Source organism: Lycorma delicatula, chromosome 10 (assembly GCF_047948215.1).
Source record: "Lycorma delicatula isolate Av1 chromosome 10, ASM4794821v1, whole genome shotgun sequence".
NCBI lineage: Eukaryota > Metazoa > Arthropoda > Insecta > Hemiptera > Fulgoridae > Lycorma > Lycorma delicatula.
In genome coordinates this window covers 1,912,944-1,934,298 of record NC_134464.1, presented here as the reverse complement: position 1 = coordinate 1,934,298, position 21,355 = coordinate 1,912,944, and the positions used below count along the sequence as shown (strand labels likewise).

Genomic DNA, 21,355 nt, shown 5'->3' with positions numbered 1-21,355 from the left:
TTGTTGATTTCAAACCCTTTTTTTGTATTTATGGCCTTCTTGAAATAGTTTGTACCTTTCTTAAACCCTTGGTGTCGATGTAACATCCTCGCCAAAAGCCTTTTCCAACATCTTTACCTTTTCATTGCACCTTTTCCATTTTTAATGCAAAATTTATTGTAAATCCTTTGTTGCATAATTTTCAAACAAAATAAATCACTACTTGTAATAAAATATATTCTAATTACTTGGCTGCCAGATTTGGACTAAGCATCTAATATTATTATTATTATTCCTAATGTGTACGTTGCAGTCTGTTTAACTAACGAACAATAAACAATATCCCTATGGCCCAATGAGATGAGAATGATATGTATGATGTGTAAATGAGGTGTAGTCTTGCATAGACTCCTCAGGCCAACCATTCCTGAGATGTGTGGTTAATTGAACCCTGACCATCAGAGTATACCAGTATCCACTGTCTAGTGTTCAAATCGGTAAAAAAGCAACTAATCTTTACTAGGATTTGAACCTCAGAACCTTCGACTTCGAAAATCAGCTGTTAAACAAGTGATTTATGACGACAAGTTAACCACTATAACAGCCCGGTGAGCTAAACAACTAATATGGTCAAATATATATATATTATAGACAGTGTTGCCATCACAAAAGAAAAAGATGAACTTAGTCCAAAAAAGGCGTAGCAGGCAGAATTAAATAATTCTTGTTATTTTTTTTCACACCTCGTATTTATAATTTTTCTGTAATGAGTAATTCACCGTTTTAAGCTTAAAGGTTGTGTGTGGAAATCATATGGTACTTAATAAATCTCTAGCCTATCAAGATTTAAACCCAGGACCTTACAGATGAAAGGCTGAGATGCTATCTCTCCGAGATAAAGATTGGCAATAAATTAGACAATCTAGGTGTAGGATCAAGACAACACAAACAAAAGCAGAGCTTATATCTAGCATCAATTCACTCTTATTTTCTTTATTTTATTGTTTAGATATAGTCATATCCTTTTGTAAATTGATAGAAGACATTTGAAACACTAAAAAAAAATATTTTATTTACTTTTATTTTATATAAATATAAAAATATTTATACATATAATTCATCAGAGTATATGTCATATATTCATCTGGTTTATTGCCATAAACAGCCATATATAAATTGTTTCATGCATGACAGTGTCAATTGCTGTGAATCTTTCATTCACAATTTTTATTTAATCTCTCCAACATTGATTAGCATTACTATTAAAATTAATTTTTTTAAAGATTTGATTTGCATGTTTGTATGAATAATTATTTTTTGTTTTTAACTGAATGCGAATTTTTTATGCATTTATAGAAATTTATTAATAAGTCTAAGATTGTATTACTAATAAAAATAGCATGTGCATGATTGTGTGTGATAATAATGTTAATTATTTCATTTTTGTTTTAAATTTTCATTTGATGTGTTTATAAATATACAGTGTTTGTATATATGTGCAAGGCAATAATAAAATATATGTATAATTGATTTATAAAATTATAATTATAGAATATAATAATTATAGAATTTTTTTTTTGTAATGGTTAAGGAATCCTTAAAAGTAGAGAAAATCTTTTTCAGCATTCTTAATCTTATAAGAATGAGATGATAATAAATAGAAAAGTTAATAATTCAAACTGGGAGTTGAACTTGGGATTTAATATCCAGCCAGTATTTTCTACTACTGGAATTTTTGAGTATAAACTATTTATTTATAGTAATTGAATTTAGTTACAAATAGAAAATAACAATGCAGAATTAAAGGAAGAATTATTAAATTTTATATATATAATATATAAAATATTATATGTATACATATATATTATAAATATATAAATACATATATTATATACATAAATACATATCTCCTACCCCAAGGATTTTATTATGGTTTAATTTCTCAGAGGGAGCAGAAAATAGGGCTAAATGTTTCGCAAGCCAAAACTCATTAACAAACTGTTTTCTGACTTATGTTTGTATGAACTTTTTTTTTCTAATTTTTGGCTATAGAATCATCTCCCGAGAGATTGCTGTGCAATTTGTTGGAGTCTTTTTATATACTGTATATTTTCTCTGCATACTTAAATTGAACATAATTACAATTATAAATTATGTACTTGTTTTTATTAAGATAATGATATATTTATGCGATGTTGTGGTAGGACCACGGAGGATGAGCGAGAGAGATCTACCTGCGAGGGTGCTGAGCGAACAACAACAGAATCACAACCGGTTGACGAGAACAGGTCCGATGTTTCATCCACAGATACACAGCTCAAAGTCTGTCCCATCTCTGAACAGTTAGTATTTTTTCTATTGATGATTTATAGATAACATATTTCTTACGGAAAATTGCTTATACTTGACCATTACAATACAGAACATATAATAAGTATGATCCTACAGATCTAGCTTAATCAGAAAATAGAATAACCTGAATGGTTTTACATCTTCTGTAAATGTTCAGCTGGAGCTATCCGGGTAAATTATCAGAATACAATACCCATTGTATGTAAAACCAGGCATGATATGGAAGTAAAGCGTTTGTTATATTTTACTATTCAGCTACTCTACTCAGTGGCCTAAAAAACTGCATAACAATGCTCTGCAGATAAGCATGAAAATTACTTCTGCCCTTTTTCTTCAATTTTGTACAAGCCACTAACTGATCTTTTCAGAAATACAAAACAACAAGCCAAAGTTGTCTTGCTTACCAAAATCACAACCAATTGAGCGACAACGATTAGTGATAAGTTGCAGTATAAGATCCTGAGATTACACCCAATTCTGTTGAAATAAATCTTAATACAATTCTGAATCGGGTAGAGTCACTTTGGTTATAAATTAAACCTATTCAGCAATTATTTAATGATACAAATCTGCGCTTCATATCTGAAATAATTATGAATAATATATCTTCTAAGGTTATAGAACAAATAGCATAGCATAATACATCAATGAAAAATACCCTCAGATTGAGTGCTTGAGGATAACTCAGATGGATTGATATTGGATACGAAACTGAACAACTGGAAAAATTCTACTACCAGTAACTTTAACCAGGCGTTAATAACACTTTTCAGTTCATCATCATTGTCAAACCTTTGAGATGCAAGCCACTGTGTCAGGTAATGAAAAAAAATAATTTCTGGGAACAAAGTCAGGGTTCTAGAGTGGATGATTGAAGATTTTCCACCTGCCTCACTTTCTGATTTGCCATGTCTGACTGAGCATTGATATGCAAAAACAAAACCTTGGGTGATAGCATCCCACGTCAATTTTTTTTTATACCTCTTCTAAAATTTTTTATCATTTTGCAATTTGTATCAGCATCACAGTAATTCTGAGATCACTAAATTCAACAAGCAAGACACTCTTTTTGTCCCAGTATCCGTAAGCTTCTTTATCAAACATTCTTGTTTAACCTTCTTCAGTCTAGGAATTGATGAATGCCGCTATCGCATTGCCTGAAGCATTATATCGAAGTTCAAATAAGAAATCCAGGTTTCATCTCTGTAATAATCTATTCATTACCTTCACTTTCATAATGCCGTAAAAATTCATGCTGTGCAGGAAGACATTTTCCTAGTGTGTGTTGGTTGACATCTTTGGCACCCAACTGACACACAATTTTTTATTCATAACAAATTTTTTTCACTTCATATATCAAAGAACATGAATTACCAGGAAATCTTAAAATATGACATGATAACGCACCAATTTTCTTGAACTTTTTGTCATCTTTTTCAATGAAATCATCTGTTATCACTGATGACCGGCCAGCTATGGTTTTCTTCATGAACATTTCATTCACCCTTCTTGAAACGATTGGCACCACTGTCTTACTTTAGTGTCGCTCATCCTATATGGCCTGTACATGTCACAAATTTGCCTGTCAATTTCAGCTGTAGAATTTTTTTTGCCATAGAAAAATCAGATTACTCCTCATACTTCAGACTTGGTGGGATCACAAATATGGCAATCATTATAAATGGATTAGTATCAACAACTAACAACGAAATGTCTAAACTAATTTTGCTGTCAGCTGGCCTTTGATTGAAATAACTGAGCTATACAAGCACCATTTGCTTACATTGCATATATAGGTAGGTGGCAAATGCAAAACAGACCTTACTTTAAAAATACGCCTCACAGAGATCAAATATCTGCTCATTTCTGTCAATTAAAATCAACATTTACTGTTATATTTATGTGTGTATTAAGAATTAGGTCACTTTTTTCTTTTTTGTTATAAACAATTTTAATTTAATTATTTTAAAGGCGGAAGCCATGAGACCAACAATATGGTTGGGAGTGGTGGTCCTCAGTTGCCATTAAGTCCGAACCAAGTAACAGCCAGTGGAGGTCGTGCACCGCACGAAGTGTTCAATCCTGGGTACAGTCGGACTTCTTCCACAAACAGTCTTCCGCAGAAGACAAACGATATGCCGAACACACTTCGATCAAGGTACAAAAAACTTATTTTATCTTTTTAATGTACTCGTATTATCGTGTATTGTTTTTGCATGTATAAATATTTTTTTAACTGTCAACTATAAATCTAATAAGTTTTACTATAAATAATTTTATGAAAACGTTTTTGTAATTGAAACAAATTCTATCAGTTAATGAACTAAATAAAATCAAATGAGATTGATTTAAAATACTGTTATCAGTTATTGCATAGATCCTAATTAGCACTAAAGAGGCTGATTAACTGTCTTGTCTATGCATGTTTGCTAATTTGTATAATATTACAAGAAGTAGTGGTATTTATAATAAAATTTTCAACAAAATTGTTTATATATATATATATATATACAGGTTAAGACATATATATAAATTGGAACACATGAGCTTCTAAATTCAACCACTGTTAATTGTATTTCATAGTGAAAAAGTTATGTATTATAAAAATAGCAATCTTGTTTTTCCAGTGGTAGAACAAAAGATTAATTGAGATTTGCTGCTTCTAGATTTAAAACATAATTGTAAAGTGTAACCAAAACGTTACAAAGTGATACAGCAATCTATGAACTGATTCTCTACAAACACACTAGAAGAATTCAGCTCCTTTAATAGCCAATGGTGTGCTAGAGGATAATTTTGTTCTATTTCAGAGATAACCTTTAACATCTCCTGTTAGTAAGGATAACTACTCATTAGAGATTGATTGACAAAAATTAATCAAAATTAACAATTTATCTGAGTCAAATTATAGAGTGAAAAAGACCACTTTTACCCTTTGACTAAACTATCTTGTTACCCTCAAAAGCGTAATATAATTACTTTTTTCCAGTTTAATCTGCATTTTAAGAAAAATACTGATGATTGAATTTTTATTTACAGGTCAAGTCAGAATTTAGCCGAGAACAGACAAGTTCCTAGCAGTAACCTAGTATCTAGACAAGCATCAAATCCCTCCTTATTGCAGCAACAACAACAACAACAACAACAACACCACCAGCACCAACAATTACATCAACAACAACCACAACAGCAACAACAACAATCTCCTACTTATCTCCCCTACCAACAACAAATGGCAATGCAGCAACAGTATCAACAGTCACCTACTGGTGGTCAAATTACTAGTCCAGAGGGTGAAAGATTTTATCAAAATCTTAGTGTATATCGTAATCAAGAAATAAATAATGGCTATTTACCACAAAATCATCCTGGATCTGGCCGTGGAAAGATCCCCAGCCCTCAGGATGACAGGTACTATTATTGTATTGTTAAAGTTTATAAAAATTAGTAATTGACTAATTTTTACTTAAAAATTAGTCAATTTGGTAATTTTACCAAATTTGGTAAAACTTTTCTTAAAACTTATGTGTTTTAATTTTAAACTAAAAATTGCAATTTTACTAGAATAAAATTACCAGTGTGTGTTTAATTCTAATCCATTGAAATGTGGCTACTTGGTGGTATACACACAGTACTGAAAACATGCAAGTTTTGAAGTTATTTTTAAAAAAATAATAAATGTAATTTTCTTTTCATGTAAATTAACCTTATCTGAAAATGCACAAAATATTGTTCATGTTGATGTACATTTTTATTGATAATGACTTGAAGTTTATGTTATTTTTCAGTTAACAGCAGGATAATGTAAGAGCGAAAATAGTATTAGAAAATTTTTTTAAATTCATAATTTTAGTTTAGTAGTTTAGGTAGTCTAGGGTTTTTTTTTTGTAACCTCCTGGACCACTATTAGGTATTTCTTCAGAGGATGAGATGAATGATTTTTAGCGCATCTGAAAATGCCATGCCTGACCGGGATTCAAACCTGGGATGAAAGGCTGAGATGCTACCACTTGTGTCACGAAGGTCAGCTAGTAGTCTAGGGTTATAAAAATTGTACATTAACAATTGACTTCAATTAAGAGCAAACTCTTAATTTAACCTTATTAATATTTTTTATGCAGGTTTAAGCCTTACTCTTCAGCTAACTGATACACTCTTTATTTTACTGAGGAAGTTTCTGTGGTGTTCTCATTATTATAACTTCTTTCCATACAATTTATCAGTAAAATTTTCTACTCCAACTGACCCTGATCAATGTCATTTCTTTTTATATCCTTATATTTTTTAATCCTTTTCTATTTCTTCTTCCTTGAATAACTTTGAGGCTTGGGCTCTCCTGCTTCATCTGTGGTGCCGTGCTTGTACTTGTGATGATCAGCAGGTCAGTCGCTTCTTTATTGAAGCTCAGTAAGATGGTATGCCTGTGGAACTGTCCAAGGTTTTCTATCAAAAAATGTGAAAAAAGTCAGAGTCAAATGCTGAGGTATGTATTACATTAAAGCCAGGTTCCCTATTATAAATTTCTTAGTTAAATTGTATAATTTATTTTGAGAACATTAAATTAATTGGTTACCCTAAAGTTTTTAGAATAATAGAATCATTATATTTTATTTTTCATTGTTTGTTTTAGGAGTCCAAATCTTTTGAATAGCAGTCACAATAATATTAATAATAAAAGTTTTCGTGGATCACAGTCATCTCTCAGTACAAGTAGTCGTACTCCTTCTGAACAGCAAGCACCAGGTGCTGGACCGCGAGATCGTCCTTTATCGGCATATTTACCTCCCCATAGTCATCATCTAAACCAGGTGTGTACCATGCGCATTGTCTTTATTTATTTAAACTGCTTATAAGTTGTAATAAGGAGATAATTTAAAAAAAAGGCTATCAAAGTCTACTAGATTGATAATTCTCTGACTGTATTAAGTCCTTTTTCAAGTTTTTAAATGAGGAGGATTGTTATAGAAATAAACTGCTGAATATTAACGCCTTCAAACATTTTTTTTATTCAGTTTTGTACTGCATCTTGGTTTAAAAAATAGTTGAATAGCAAATTGTTTTACTTTTAACAATTAAATAAACCTAATTGTTATAATTCAAATGAGAGATAAAGTCTAGATCTCAATAGGGCTATACATAATTATAGTCATGTGGTGGGGCACTTGAGTACATAGTTTTCCTTTGTTAAATAAGTTGTGTGATATAAAAAGTTTATTTAATTCCTTCTCATATATTTAACATTCCTATCAGTTATTAAGAGAAAAATAGAGTTGGTAATTAGATATGAAACCCATTCAGCGGCCTGAACACCTTATTTTTAAATTTTATGTGAAAAAATAATCTTTAAGTTAGAAAGAAAAATTAGATTTGCATTATCATTGTGTGCTCGCTGACCAATTTTGACCATTTTTTCCATTTATTTATGCAAATAAAATTCAGAAGTACTAATGTGAAAATATAATTGTCATAAAATTTAAGTTATGTAAATTTGTTAGTTCTTCATAGAAGCTCTGCATTAAAGATTACATTTTTAATCCTGAACAATTCTTTAATTAAACTTTTTCTTTAAAAGAAAAAACGTCTTACATTTATCTCAGTGACCTCTATTTTAATAAAACCGACTATTAAATTACAAAACCAATACAGTAACTCATCATGTGTTACTATTTTATTGAATGTCTGCTCTAGTATAGTCTCTATTCACATACACTATGATTCAATTTTGTTTTGCTTTGGTAGAAGACATGGAGCAAACCAGTTTCTGATAGTCATTTTAACACATTTGTTATTTTCTTCTTTACTGCATCAACTGACTCAAAACATATCCTTAAGCACAAATTTTACTTTTCAAGAGGAAAGGAATAAAGTCATACAGCACCAAATCTGGTGATATGGAGGATGTTCCAGTACACTAGTAATTTGTTTATCAGTAAAAATTGCTTTTCAGAAAGCGCTCAGAGAGGACGAGTATTGCCCTGATTAAGAATAAAACCATTTTTTTAACAGTTCTGGTCATTTTTTCTGACCTTCTCTCAGTTTTATCAAAACTTCCTAATAATGCATTCACTGTTGTGCCGTCTGGACTCAATTCTTCCAAAATTATACTTTATATAAATATATATAAATAAATAAATATATATATATTTTTTTAAATTATTTATTGAACATTACAAGTGCTGTATCAAATAATTATTGCACAGTATAATAACAATATTTATACCATCTGATATAGTTCATAAAAAGTAGGAACACTTACTTATTTGTCTGAAGTACTCTCAGGCAATGAATTATATCAGGTAATGTCAGGTTCACCAAATTTATCAATTTATTATCAAATTCAGTCTGTCTATTAATAAGTTTATATTTATTTTTTTATTTTTAATATAATATTGTTCAATGTATCAATTTCCTTATTATTATTACCTCTAAAATTTCTAAATAATTAATTTTTTTTTGTCAGTAATATTATGTTTATTTATTATTATGTGTTTGTAACATTTGAAAATTCAGTAATAGTTTTATTGTAATTATTATAGCACTCAGTAAATCTCTTCATGAACTGACCTGGTGGTTTTTCCTATACATGTTCACAGTTGTTAGATTTGATTATCATATTATTGCAGTTAAGAAAAAGTCCAAAATCCAAATGTTTTTGGATTTTGTTTTTTTGGTGCATTTTTGGTTCAGTCAGTTGCAATCAAAAGGGGAGATGCACAACCAGATGTTATAACAGTCCTAGATCCAAAATTTCAATATCCTAGGCTAATCGTTTTTGAGTTATGCGATATACATACATAAGTCAAAATGGATATTTCCATTGAAGTCTGAAAACCGTAGTTTTTCATAATCACAATGCTTTCTTTACTTCGTACAAGGAAGTAAAAAACAATTAAAAATATATGAAATTATAGGATTAAACAAGAAATAAAAACGATATATTTCAAAAAAAGTTTAATTAATTTGAATTTATATTCCACACATTAAAAAGATAAAAAAAATTAAAATTTTCCTAACTTTCCTTTGTTTTATTAACTTATCGTACAACATTTGTTCATAATTAAATTTAATACAAGTTTTGTTTTAAAGTCTTATACGTTTCCATTTAACAAAGTTATTGTACATCACACATAAAAAACAGTGTTTTTTTACCCCAATTTATTGGTTTTCACTCCAGATTTCTCAAATCTACTCAGATACAGTTTTGGGACCAATTATATTTGATTTTTCAGGTCAAATCCATAAGAAATTGCTAATTCTGTTTCTTAATTAACATTCTAAAAATTTCAGTACCTCATTTCACCGATGTTGCTGAAATCGAGCGAAATCATTCACTACCCATAACTGACAAACAAAGCATTTTAGGATGTATGTTTGAATGCACTTTTTCCATCATTTTCAAGAGTAGAATAAGTTATGAAAGTCTCAGGAGAACTTCTTGATACGCTCTGTATATAATTTTAATAGAAATATTTTTAATTTTCATATTTTAATTGTGTGTATTTTATAAATTAAGTCTGCTGATGATGGAGCTGATGCCCTGAGAGTATTTCACACTCTCATCTTGCAGACTTACACCACAGACTCTCCTCACTGGACTGATGTCATAATGTCTCGTTGGACTGGTTCACAAAACTGATCTTTAACTGGTCTTTTAAGGGGTATTTATGCTCCTAGCCTCTTTATCTGCTGAACTGGACCCAACTTGAAGCGTGAGAACGCTCAACCGAGTCTTTTCGTTCCTATGCGTTCCAAACCTTGGTCCAGTAACTCTTCTCACAGTATAAACATTGGTTTATTGTGTGTCAACGAGCAGTATAACAAAAGATGATTGTTAAACGAACCTGTTACCTTTACTAAAAGGGTTCCTTTTAGTCCCTTTCTGGATTCCTCCCATTATTATATTTTCTACTATTTTCTTCTTAATTGGCAGGAATTGTTACTCAGGCCCACTATACTGGTCTTGTTACAATATGTATGTATATATATTTTGTTAAAAATTTATGTTTGTATGTATTACTTTTGAATAGAAATGGAATGTAGAACAGTGTCATTTCATTTGAACTAGATTGGACCAAGTAGAATAGTATAGAACCAATTTAGAATAGTGGCTGCTATGATTAGAACTGTAATAATTAAATTGGAGGGTGCTCTTCTTTCTAGGGTACTCTGCCTAAGCAGACTAGCTCATAGAGCTTTCTAGATTGCTTTGTCCTTATAACTACACTTAAAACTAAGGCGTGGCGAGTCCTTAAATTGCGGGCCATAGGGCCTTGTTAAAAAGACTTGTACATTCTTCTCACAAAAGCGATAGAATTCACCACAGATTAAAAAATGAAATTGCCTTTTTTTCAATTTTACTTATAGCTAGAAAAGGAGTTTTGACTTATAAATGTAAGAAAATGAATTTTGAATAGCCGCGATCAGCCTCTAGGTACCAGAGTATGATCTCTAGGGAGGACTTAAGGGCGATGAGTAACATCATTTTAACCAGTGCTGGAGAATAAATCCCAAGCGACTGCAGCTGTTACGCAGTAAAATCTGTGAACGCTTCCCTGCTGTCGACCACGATTGGAACCATGTCACACTGTTCACCACAGTAATTGAAAACCCAGGATGCCTCAAGGAGAATGGGTTGGTATTTAATGGCTTTCTCCTCCACAAGCCTCATGAATAAAGCCTCCTCAAACCATACGGTCATATCAGCCACGAAGAGACCGGAATCATTTTTCACAACGACATCCGGCCTCAAGTGGTCTCCATTCCCGCCGGTTCTGGGTCCAGTGGGCCTGCAAAATGTCTGCTCCACAGCCACCACAGTCCCTTCCTGAGAAGACCAGGCATCGATAAGAAGTTGTTTTATCTCATGTTTTTATCTCATGCCTTTTTATATGCTTTACCTTGTTGCTCACACAGCTGCCGAAGACATGACCCAGAGTCTGAATGGCGTCATTGCATTTTCTGCAACTTGTATCACTTCTGAGCTCTGAGGCCCATCTGCATGTGATTCTGGTACAGAGTGTGTCCGACCTCAATTTAAAGACATTTATGAATTAGAAATCCATGAGGAGACCCTCTTCATAAAGCCAGGAGTTTCCTGACCGATTGTTTCTAAAGTATGTGATGCCTTTATACCCATCACTGGCAGGCGCTCCCATTGATCTAGCTCCTCTGTCTTGAATTTAAGTTTCAGCCGGTCAAAATCACCAGCTGAAGGGGACCAGGGAACATCAAATTCTGATATTTAGACTGGAGCTTGTTTTTAGCGCCAGAAACAAGAATGTAGTGTTGGACTGTGGGAGTATTTAGCTTCACAAGGTGGGACATAGCTCTCCAACCTGCAGCCTTGACTAGGTTCCTCAATCTCGATATGCCAAGGCCTACATTCACTTTTATAGAATATAAGATTTCGTCGGTGGTGGATTGATGCAGGTGGAGAATTTCCTTTATTATATGACAAAGGAAATTGTCGGCCCCGCTCAGAGTTTTATTAAATGGCCATGCTATTACCAACAAGTGAATTTGGGAGAACAAACTTTTAAAGAAAAGTTAGCTTTTGTCTGGGCTTGAAATTCAGCCTCTGGATGGTAACCGCAGTGACCAGCATATCACTGATCTGCTGCTCAGGAAGCGTTGCCTTCCTTAAGCTGAAGGCAACCCCAAGATATCTAAATTTTTCATCAATTTCCAGAGGCCGAAATCCACACCAGCCAGAAACCATAGTTTGGGATTGGTGCACACGTAGCTCTTATTTTTATATTTAACATACCCAGTGAAAGACTTATTAAAATTTAAACTTAAGCCGATGTCTTCAAAAAAGGACTCTCACATTTAACTACCTTTGCCCAACCCTTGGGCAACAAGACAGCAGGACCAAGTCATCGGTAAACCCAATGTCACCAGTCATTCCATCAAGCTCACCTAAAGATGAACCAATAGTTAAATTAAAGATGGGGTCACTAATTAAATTAAAAAGAAAGACAGATAGCGAATCACTCTGTTTGACTCCTCTAAGAAGGTCAGGGTTGAACTGTTGACCCTTGGACTGGAATACTGTTTGGGCCCAAGTGTACATGGCCTGATTGACTCTGACAAATAAGTCAGGAAAACTGTGCGCCTTCAGCGCAACCCAGATGGCTTCATGCGGGACAGTATCAAAGGCTTTTTCCAGATCAACCATTGTGACCACTACTCCCGCTTGTTTCCTTGATTTAGCCCCACAAATTGCTTCATTCAATATAAAATAATTCGTGAAACATCCATTCCCAGACACAAATTCTCTCTTGAGAGGGATGCAGTCGGACTGTTGCCCAAATATGGGATTCAAGAACCCCGGCGTACTTCCTTGCCAGAATCAAACTTATGGTTACTGGCCGCCATCCCCTGGATCCTTTAGATCCTTATTAGGCTTAAGAACAAATATGGTTCTATTTACTTTTCAAGGCACAAGGTAGTAATTTTTAACAAAAAAAATAGTAAGAAGCTTTAGCAGGAGGTGCTCAAAGCCCACAATGAGCACATCACTGCAAAGCAAGCCATCAGGGCTAACAGCTCCCTTCACGTTGAGTTGCTTTACCCTTTGCCTAATTTCTTTAACCTCAAACGACGACAGGACTGAATCAAAAGAAAGGATATTTCCAAAAGAAGGATAATTGAATTTTGGCTTAACTGATTTCCCCCATAGCTTGGTGTAAGTTTCCTTCATCCAAGCTAGCAGGGCATTTATCCTCTCCTCTGTGTCTTTGAAGAGGGAAAGGTCGCCTGCAAGTACCATATCAGCAAGTTTGTGTGGCGCCTTGCGGTAGAGTTCTTAGGTTCTAACATAACAACACTTTTTCCTGTTATTATGACCTCTACCACTTGTGCGTCCCATATTCAAAAAATTAAATTTGGAATTATGGGATTTCTTATTAGGAATTTTAGATTTTAATGCATTGATGAGTTTTTCAATTAACCCGTTGATGACCTCACAGCCGAACTTATGGCTTACTACTGTACAGTCCAGCAAAACATTAAATTGGTTGATAAACTTTTTGAGTTTATCGCCAATGAACTGGGAGTTGGCCTCTCTAGCCCTCCAAGCCATCGAGATGAGATGGTCGTTCCCATCATAACCTGCCTCAACAATGGGTACTTTTGATAACCTGGGCAGCAGTGGGTTCCCACACTCACTCTCCGGCTCAGTCCTCGCAATTCACACCGCTCATAGGCTCAGGAGCAACTCACATCAACAGACCTTTCCCTTCGTCCTCAACATACACCAGATGGTGCACAGGCTTCTTAGTATCCTGTGACGGACACTAGCAGGCTCGATTAGACTCAGGTTTTCCAGCGGCCTTTCAGTTGGTTAGCATTGGATGTGCACCCTGAGTCCATTCTTGGTAGTGAATGCCAGGAACAACCATCAGCAGGGCACCGATGTTCACCTTCCGCAGGAAGAGCTGGGCTTATACACTTAGCCTGGTTCATACGTGCCACGATATAAGTAGAATATTAGATCGTGCCACATTTGATGCAAGACCACTCAATTGCCACTTTGGGATGAGTACAATTATAGTGGTCCATAAGGTCGTTTCTACCCCTGGCAGTTTGAAATAGCAATTAACATTGCTAACTGCTGTTCTTCAAAGGGGATAGAATATGTATGAACAGCGTCCTGGCCCCTCCTAGCCATTAGCATTCGAGATGGTGAGTCTCGTTTCTTAATAATACAAGGTTATAAACTAAATATAGATAAAGAAATTACAAGTAAGAATATAGATATCAAAATAACATTTTGTTGAACCTTGCACATTAGCAATCAAATCAATTCACACCGAGCTAGCCTTTCTTCATAATAGAAAAATAATATTTCACAGGGACTAGCATCAACCCTATCACACCTGCCAATAGGCTGTGTGAATTAAAGAGCTCCTCAGATGATCAGAAATGTACATAAAGAAGGTTTAAAGAAATTTTTCATTCCGAGGAAGAGGAACACTGTTATACACCACTACAGGATAATTTAGAAGTTAAGTGTATCAAGCCCTCTGGTGAGATAGTGGGAAGCAAAAAGGAAAAGGAAAAGGAAAATAAATTTAGAAAAATTACATTTTTAATAGAAAAAAAAGGGAAGAATCAAGCAAAACCACTATCAATTCTAGCCAAGATGTCTTCGGCATCCTAGCTACAGCAGACAGTTGACTCCACACAGGGAATGAAGTCTCTAACAGTACCCTAGAAAAAGTGACCACGATCCACGTGAGGAACCCCAAGCCCACTGCACCCACGGGGAGCCATGTGGAGGCATCCCTCACTCACGACCTGCCTGAAAAACCTCCAGCGGGACTGAGCACGCAACGTCTTGAAAAAGACGCCAGGGTCCCAGCCCTATTGGGCAGCTCACAGTTACGCTAGCATTCAACATAGGCCAACCCCTCTGAAGCACCTGGTGCAGTCAAAAGCTAGATTTTCGACTGTCATTATTGCATCCTCTCCTTATTCGTAAGAACTTTTGAACTACGGCCAAGGCCATAGTTAGAGCATCACAACCTACAGAAGGCGGCCTGCCCAGCTCCCAGCAAAGGCTAAACAGCCTTGAAGCCCGCCTTAAGAGAGTCGTAGTTACTCCTGCCTAGAGAAGAGCTAACTCTTAAGAGAAAAGCTAATGGTTGACGTATTGAGAAGATTTATTTATTGAATACCTGTGATCTTGTAGTTAATAATACTTGATTTTTAAAACTATTTTTAATTTTTTGCCTTGAAATTTATTTTAGAACTTAGTGCCTCGATCACAGTCTTCAAGGGATATGTTACGACAAGAAGCAAAACTACAAGAAATGTCAGAAGAAGTACGACGTCGAGAAATGAGAGTTACTTCTCCACAACATTATCCTCTTCAACGTATGCCTGTAAGTTAGAATTCCCTAATTTTTTACAGTATTTATTCTTCTTAATTAAATTTTAATATATAATTATTTAATAATAATATACAAGGTGTATCACAAAATTCTCTCCTGGTAAGATAAGTTCTCCTGGTAAAGAACAGTTAGAAGAATTGGATTTTATTTAGAAACAGTACATTACTACAATTGTCATTAAAGTACTTATTTAATGTTAACAAAAGTCAGATTCATTTTGGTGATCTGAAAATTTGTATAAACAAGATTTACTGTTAAAAATTGCTGTTAAAAAATTTAAAAAAAAAATTGGAAATTACACAACAATTGTAAAACAAAAAAAATAAATAAAAATTATGTAAATGATAATTTTTTTTTAATGACAGAAATACAATAACGTATTTGAAAAATTATTATTTCAAAGTTGGCAATAAAATAAAAATAGCGATCAGCAATGTTCAATACTGTACTAGTGTTTAAATCATTCTGTAAGGTACATTGAGTATATCGGGTACTGTGAACGGAGCTGTCATTAGCAAAGATTTTATGTGAATTTTAGTTTGAACACGTTCAGTTTGTCATTGAAGTAATGCTGTACTTATTTACAACAGAGGAATATTCTGATATAGTATTCATTTTGAGTGTGTGTAATGGTAATGATATAACTGCTGGAGAAGAACATTAAATGTATTTTCCAAATTGCAGGATTCCAGATTCCAAAACAATTAGCGCAACTTTTTGCAATATTTAGGAAAAGATTTGCATGTAGTATTCGTACCAGCTATGAACAATCTGTCCAACATGACGATGTTATTGATGAAATTATTATCGATGCAGTTCAGCGTAGTCCAGGCATCAGTACACAATGTCTTTATAAGCAGATCGGAGTTTTGCAGTCTATGGTTTGGAATACACTTAAATAAAACAAGTTTTATCCTTATCATAAACAGCCAGCTCAACATTTACATGGAGGAGATGGTCCGCTTTGCTTGTTCTGCAGATGGTAGGATACAAATCAATAACTCTACAAGTATGTTTTGTTTACTGACAAGGCAAATTTTACTCACGATGGCTTCAACAATTTATGCAATGAGCATACACAGGCAGAAGTAAATCCTCATGAAACGGTAGAAGACATTTTCAACACCAATTTGATCATCAGTGTGCAGTCTTCTTCATAGTCGGCTATTTGGAGTACTCATAGCAGCTTAAATGGTGAGGTCTACTTGCACTTTTTTCAAGAGAATTGCCACAGATGCTTGAAGATCTTCCTCTAGTGCTGAGATGCAAAGTATACTTTCAGCACAATTGCACGCCTCCCCCTTCTGTTATGCCTCCTTCCACTCACTTAAATTATTATTTCCCTGAGAAATGGATTGGTTGTGGAGGTTTACATTCCTGGCCACTAAGATTGCCTGATTTAACACATTTAGATTTTTGCATATGGGAATGAGTAAAAAATATTGTATATGAAACAAAATTATATTCTCATCAGTAATTAATTGTCCTCATTATGGATACGGCTGAGCAACTTGACAGCCCTGAAGAACTTAAAAGAGCAACAAAAACAGTACAAAAGCATGCTAAGAAATTTGTTAGAAATGGCAGGCTCATTTTTGAGCATATGTAATATAAACTGGTACACATAATGAATGCACTTTGTGTGTACTGTACTTTCTAAATAAAATTTGAATTTTTTTATTCAACTTATCTTACACCATTTTGTTTAGAATTAAATCCTCTACTAGTTTTACTCAAAAGTTTTATGTTTTATTACCAATTTAACAAAGTTATTGCATGTCAAACATAAAAAAACAGGGTTTATTACCCCAGTTTATTGGTTTTCTCCCCTTTTCTCAAAAACTACAGCTTTCCTTTCTCAAAAACTACAACAGATACATTCTGCGACCTATTTTATTTGATTTTCAAGTCAAAAACCATAAGAAATAACTCATTTTTCTCTTTAATGAATATCATAAAAATTTCAGTATGACCTCATTTTACTGGAGTAGCTGTAATCTGAACAAAATCTTTCATTAGCCATAACTTACAAATGAAGCATTTTAGGACATATGTTTATATGAATTGTTTCCATTATTTTCACGAATAGAATAGGTTATGAAAGTCCCAGGAGAACTTTATGATACACCTGTATATTATAATATACAGAGTGTACTGGAATTCCTAAACTTCATAGATGTATTTCTCTCATTAAAACAATGAAAAAAGTTGATATACACATGGGTCTGAAAACACTTCATTAGCAATTTATGGCTAGTGAAAGATTTCACCCCAATTTCTGCTCCTCTGTTAAAATGACACCCTATTGAAATTCTGGGAAGGTAAATGAAGGGGCGAATTTAGTGGTTTCTTATGGTTTTTGACTTGAAAAGTTTTAAAAAATGAGTCCCATAACTGTATCACCATTATATTTTACTAAATTAATAAACAATCAAATTAAGTTGAAAAACACAGTGTTTTAACTTTAAAAATAACTTTGGCATAAAATAACTTTGTTAAATTGTCAATAACCAAATAATAAACAATTAAAGCCTATTGATTAAATTGATAGAGAATTTAATTCTGAAAAAAATGATATAAATAAAGTCAATAAAAAATAAATAATAGTGCAAGAAAATATTGTATTTAATGCAGAACACCAGTGTGGAAAATACTGAATTACAATTTTAGATTAAAACGAACAACCTTCTATTACTGGATAAAATTGTAAAAACAAACTAAACTTCTAAAACCACATGAAGTAACTTAAGTTATTCTTATATTACATTAACTGTTCAGAATGTCTGCCATCAACTTGGAAACACATTTCAGCACAGCGAGTTACAGATGTGAAGCATTTTCTCGCATTCTTGGGTTATTTTTATTTCTTCAGTGGCTCATGTGATTCTTTCTTAATGTTCATTTGCATTTTCTGATTTTTGTGCATATACTAATGTTTTCATATATCCCTACAAAAAGAAATCCTGATTCATATCAGGTAGTCTAGCTGGCCACAGTTGAGGTCTACCTCGATCAATCCAGCGGTTAGGAAATGTTTCATTTAGATAATGAATAACATGACAATAAAAATGAACTGTTGCATCATTGTGTTGGAAATACATATTAGTTCTTGCACCAAGTGGAACATCCTTTAAAAGTATTGACAGCTCATTTTGAAGAAAGTTAAGGTAACCATTACCTGTGAGTCTACTGTTGACAATGTGAGGTCCAATAAGAACATTATCTATTATCCCATACACACTTAACATTTAATGAAATATAGTGCTATAAATTAGTTTCAATGGTTTCATAAGATTGTCATATTTCTAAAAATGTTTTTATTTGTGTAAGTTTATCCCATCTCACATAATTGTTGCTTCATCTGTAAATAATATCTGCAAGGGATTCACGTTGTGAAATAACTGACAATAATTCATTCACAGATTTTAATCACCTTTTTCAAAACATTGAACTGATTGATGATGATGTTGATAGGGTAACCTTCTCTGGGTAATGTCTGCTGTATACTGTTGCATGGAATCACCAAACATGCAAATAATCTATGATTACTAGTAGTTCGACTTCACTCTATCATACATAAAATCTGCTCATTCACAGTTTTTCCCATTCAAATGCTAGATTAAATCTTTCGCTTTCTCTTAGGTGCTGGTGAGTATCTACAAATACTTGCGAGTTAGGAATGTTTTGATTGCGAAATCTTCAATATTCTTCAACAGCTTGTGTAGCGTTATTGTTGTAAAAACTATAGATGAAATGAATGTCGGCATATTGCTGATTTGTAAACTTATACAGCATTTCTCTTTTACTACAGAACAAATCCCTTATTAATTATTATCAGTAGCTTTTAAAATCAGTCAAATGAACTACTTAAATACACTTAAATCACAAATGCCCGCTTCACAAATTAAATAAAATTTTATACTGAAAATTAACTTCTCAATAACAAATAAAGGTCACTGAAGAAAGATTCTGTGTCATAATCACAATAGTGTTTGAAAATTTTGTTTGTAGAGCTTTGCTCTCTGGGAGATTAAACACAGATTACTGATATTGTACAGCAATATAGCGTTCCTAGTGGGCAAATAATGTACTAATAATTAAGAAATAACATCATAATACTGCAGACAGACAAATACGTATTAGTGTAATTTTTTTTGTTATTGTTTCACATGAAAGTACATCATAATTGCTGTTGTGGGATGTTGTTGATAGATAATTTACGTCAATTTTCTCAGAATTAAATTCTCTATCAATTTAACAAATAAGTTTTATTTGTTTATTGACTATTTAACAAAATAGATTTTATAGATAAAAAACTGTGTTTTTCAACTCTAGTTACAAAAAGTAACTGCATTTATTTGGAAAGACAAAGGAAAAACTTTGATCAGTACACTATTTCAGTATAAAATTAATTAATTTAATAACTAATAAGAACACATTATTAAATAAAACTAATTGAAATTTGATGCAGTTATATAAAGTTGAGAAGTAAATAAAATCTTTACAGAGCAAAAATATTGAAGACATTAATTAAAACATATTTGAGTACGTATTTAATTAAGTATTAATAAGTATTCAGAAAATTCAAGCATTACTGATTAGTATTATTTTAAAAATAGCTTGTCAACAGAATGTTGTTGTTTTAGTAGATATCTTAATTTGATGTTAAATAACTTGATTGATAGATCTTTACAGATGTTAGGTAAATTATTAAAATTTTCTTGCTGGTAGAAACTTTGTAGCACAAAAGTATTTTTATTGTTATTTTGTAGTTATTTTTTATGACTTTTTTTAAAAAGAGAACAATTATAAATATAAATTTGTGAAAATATAACAGTTTTTTAATTTATAAAATATCAAACTACTTGTTTAAGATTTATTAGTGTTGTATAAAGATCTGGCAGTCTATTTTTATACTGTCCACTCTCAGGAGTTGACTGTAATTGCACTGGGAAAAATCATCATCCAGTGCAATTACAGTCCACTCCTGAGATGCTATCATATTTTTATACTGTGAAAACTTATTATGATATATTTGAAGTAGATGTAAAATGTAATATTACATTTTTGAATAGATAGCAATTGAAAATGAGATAAAAGATAATGAGATAAACAAAATACCCTGCATAAACATGTAGTTGTTTTTGAGACTGACTTTTTATGTTTAATTGCATGCTACTACCTCAAGAGCATTTTGTACTTAGACATAGAAAACCTTTCTGTAAAAAAGTTGAAATATGGTTATAATTTCAGTTAATTGGTAGATTAATGTAAGTATTGAAAAAGAAGTATGTAAGAATTCTTTATTTCTAAAGAATGATTCTGTAAAAAAAAAAAAAAACAAAAGAAATATCACTTAAAATTTTAAGTAGCCATTCAATTTTTATGCATTATTTATGTAATCATTTATTCTTATTGAAGGTACAGAATAATGGTCCTAATATTGGATCAATGCCTCCTAATGCAATGGGACCAAATAGCGGAGGCCGACTGCCACATCCAGGACCACCATTACAGCAACAGGGACCACCCACCCCGAGTAGTTACGGTTACCATACACCAGATAATCCAGCATATCTCAACAGAGTAGCAAAACAGCCATCACGTGCACCCATACCTGGTACAGCAGGGGATGATATTTCATACAGAGATTCTCCTCCCCCTCCACCACCACCACCTACATCTACGCATCCTTTATACCAGAGGAATGATAATACTAGATATACAGCTAGTATGGGTGAACCTCCGCGGGGTGGCTATTATCCATCTTCACCAGGCAATCAACCACCACCTAGGCCTTACCAATTTCAAGGAACTAATCCTTGGGAACGAGAAGAAAGAGAAAAGGTAAACATATACATATATATTGTTTCATTTTTAAATTTCATTATGAACAGGCTTTATAATATCCTGAATTGCAAAATATGAAAAATTGAAAATAATCATTATTAAAGAAAAAAATTAATTTTATTTATTTAATTAATTTTTAAATTACCACCTAGTTTTTTTAGTGAGTGAATTTTAGCAAGCACTAACAGTGATCAAAATAAAGTCCTTCTGAATAATATTTTTTAAATGCCAACAGATAAACTGAAGCACATTAAATTGACAAAAATATTTTCCCTTAT

General features: G+C 32.8%; 1 protein-coding gene across 3 annotated transcripts in view; it reads left to right on the top strand.

Annotated features, from left to right (window-relative positions):
• Window positions 1–21,355, top strand: part of cno (adherens junction formation factor afadin) — a 650,000-nt gene that overhangs the window by 603,024 nt on the left and 25,621 nt on the right. For all 3 annotated transcript variants that reach the window (XM_075376810.1, XM_075376809.1, XM_075376812.1), the window contains 6 exons: window positions 2,184–2,321; window positions 4,303–4,489; window positions 5,371–5,742; window positions 6,962–7,139; window positions 15,084–15,218; window positions 20,649–21,074. In XM_075376810.1, coding sequence (XP_075232925.1) covers window positions 2,184–2,321; window positions 4,303–4,489; window positions 5,371–5,742; window positions 6,962–7,139; window positions 15,084–15,218; window positions 20,649–21,074 — 1,436 coding nt within the window. The remainder of the gene's footprint in view (window positions 1–2,183; window positions 2,322–4,302; window positions 4,490–5,370; window positions 5,743–6,961; window positions 7,140–15,083; window positions 15,219–20,648; window positions 21,075–21,355) is intronic.